This window comes from Melospiza georgiana, chromosome 4, assembly GCF_028018845.1.
Source record: "Melospiza georgiana isolate bMelGeo1 chromosome 4, bMelGeo1.pri, whole genome shotgun sequence".
Taxonomy (NCBI): Eukaryota; Metazoa; Chordata; class Aves; order Passeriformes; family Passerellidae; genus Melospiza; species Melospiza georgiana.
In genome coordinates this window covers 22154849-22156723 of record NC_080433.1, presented here as the reverse complement: position 1 = coordinate 22156723, position 1875 = coordinate 22154849, and the positions used below count along the sequence as shown (strand labels likewise).

General features: G+C 35.8%; 1 protein-coding gene across 1 annotated transcript; it reads right to left on the bottom strand.

Moving 5' to 3' along the window:
* Positions 1-513: 513 nt before the first annotated feature.
* Positions 514-1734, bottom strand: SYCE3 (synaptonemal complex central element protein 3). Its single transcript, XM_058023588.1, has 2 exons — positions 1626-1734; positions 514-696 (listed from the first exon to the last, which is right to left on the bottom strand). Exons 1-2 carry the CDS (start codon positions 1732-1734, stop codon positions 527-529), a joined length of 279 nt encoding a protein of 92 aa, XP_057879571.1. The 3' UTR covers positions 514-526.
* Between the last annotated feature and the right edge of the window lie 141 nt (positions 1735-1875).

Below are 1875 nucleotides of genomic sequence, written 5' to 3'. Positions count from 1 at the left end.
TAAAACTATGTAATTGAACACCTAGATGACAATACTAAATAAAACCATCTAAATCTATCTGCAGATCTAGAATGTAACCTGTGTTTCATTTAGCAAAGTCAGCAATTCTTCAGTTTTCTTTGAAAGGCAAGGGCTAGTGCAATGTCATTAGGCTGGTCCTCTCCATCAGCCCTGCTCCCCCATCTCCCCAGTTTGTTCAGGTTTCTAAGAATTCCAGTTATGCTGACCATGGAATATGATCTTCCAGGGAAAAGGTCAGAGGGTGTGTCAGTTGTGTGTGCAAACTCTACCAGGATTACTGATGGGCATTATGCAAATACACACATTGCTGCCTTTTACCCTCAACTATATGAAGCTATATGTGTAATCTCATTAAAATAATTCCACAGCCATTCACAAATAAGTAGTTCTTAGCAAGAGGAAAGCCCATTTCCCACAGTGCCTGTGAAACCTCCAAAGCTGAGAGAAAAAAGGACTTAAGTGATTTTCCAAGGAATGTCATTCTGGCAGCATAACCAAGTTCAATTTATTCCTTTTTTTCCCCTTCACCTCTAGATTCCAGTAGCACCTCTTGCCATTTCTTCTCCATCTGCTCTTTGCACATCAGGAAAGCATCTTCTGAGTGCTGCATGGCGTTGGACAGGTCTGCGTTGCTCTGGATGGCCGTGTAGCTGTAAGCCATCCAGGCTGCACGCACTGCAAACACAACACCTATTACTGTTTTCTGGCCAGGAAGCAGCAAGGACTGATTCAATAAATAAATTCCGTAAGCAAATTCAATTAATAAAATGAATTATTATCACTTTGGATCTCAGAGAAGGCTGGAAAATAAAACAGAAACTGCCTACAGTAATACTAGATTAAATGGAGTGTTCAGTATTACTTCTTATAAATGTCTCAAAATAGTTCATAATGAAAGTACACTGATGTAAATTGAAACAAGGGTGGACACTTCAACTGAAAATGACCACAAAACAGGTAATCAAATGGAAAGGGTCAAGAGAGTGTTTTAAAATGTATGAATATTATATAAGGAGTCCTGCCTCCAGACCGGTTACAGCTTGTGTTAGGCGAGGAAGAATAAGATGAAGGAGATTGCAACAGAAATGAAATATTTTTAGGACAACTTAAGTAATGAAATTGATCTTGAAATAATCAGTTCCTTAAGTAATGGAATTGATTTTGAAACAATGAGTATCTGATAAAGCTGAGTAAATAGTTTTAGCACTTATACACTAATGTACACTTACTTACTTCCCCTTTTATTTTACCAAGAATTCACTATAGTACACTGATCTGAGAGGTGATATGTATCCATTTTTTAGAATTAAGTCTCATTTTATAGACTATATTTTAACAATTATACATTAAAGACCTTAGTAATATTTCATTTTTTAACCAACACTCTGAAGCATGCATCATCACCTATTGATTTTTAATTCTGAGCCATCTGAACCACCTAAATTATCTGCATGCTTTTTCACAATTAAGAACACGAGGGCATTAGTTGATGGTGATTGTTTTAATTACATTTCTATCCCACAGAATTTACAGAATAAATATAAAAATAAATCTTCAGTGTCTTTAGTTCAAAAATACATATCATTCCTAATAAAGACCTGTACCTGTTAGTTTTTCCATTCCCTCCAGAAGTTCCTCCATGTCTGTTTTAATGTTCTCCACCATCTTTCCCCTGTTATAATCGTCTCCTTCCTGAGATTCTGATTCAGCCATCTGTAAGGAAACCAGGAATTTCCTACTTTATTTTACTCTAAAGTGAGTTGATTTTCATAGTTGAGACCAAGTAACATAGCAATAAAAAAATAAAAGCATATACTTTTAAGATCTACATGTGAATTCAGTAAGAATCTGACT

What these genes read in the sequence shown, in the direction of transcription:
- SYCE3 (XM_058023588.1), bottom strand. Translation starts at nt 1,734, where the DNA reads ATGGCTGAATCAGAATCTCAGGAAGGAGACGATTATAACAGGGGAAAG. An exon ending in GGGAATGGAAAAACTAACAG is followed by an intron (nt 697 to 1,625) that starts GTACAGGTCTTT and finishes TTGTGTTTGCAG; the next exon opens with TGCGTGCAGCCTGGATGGCT.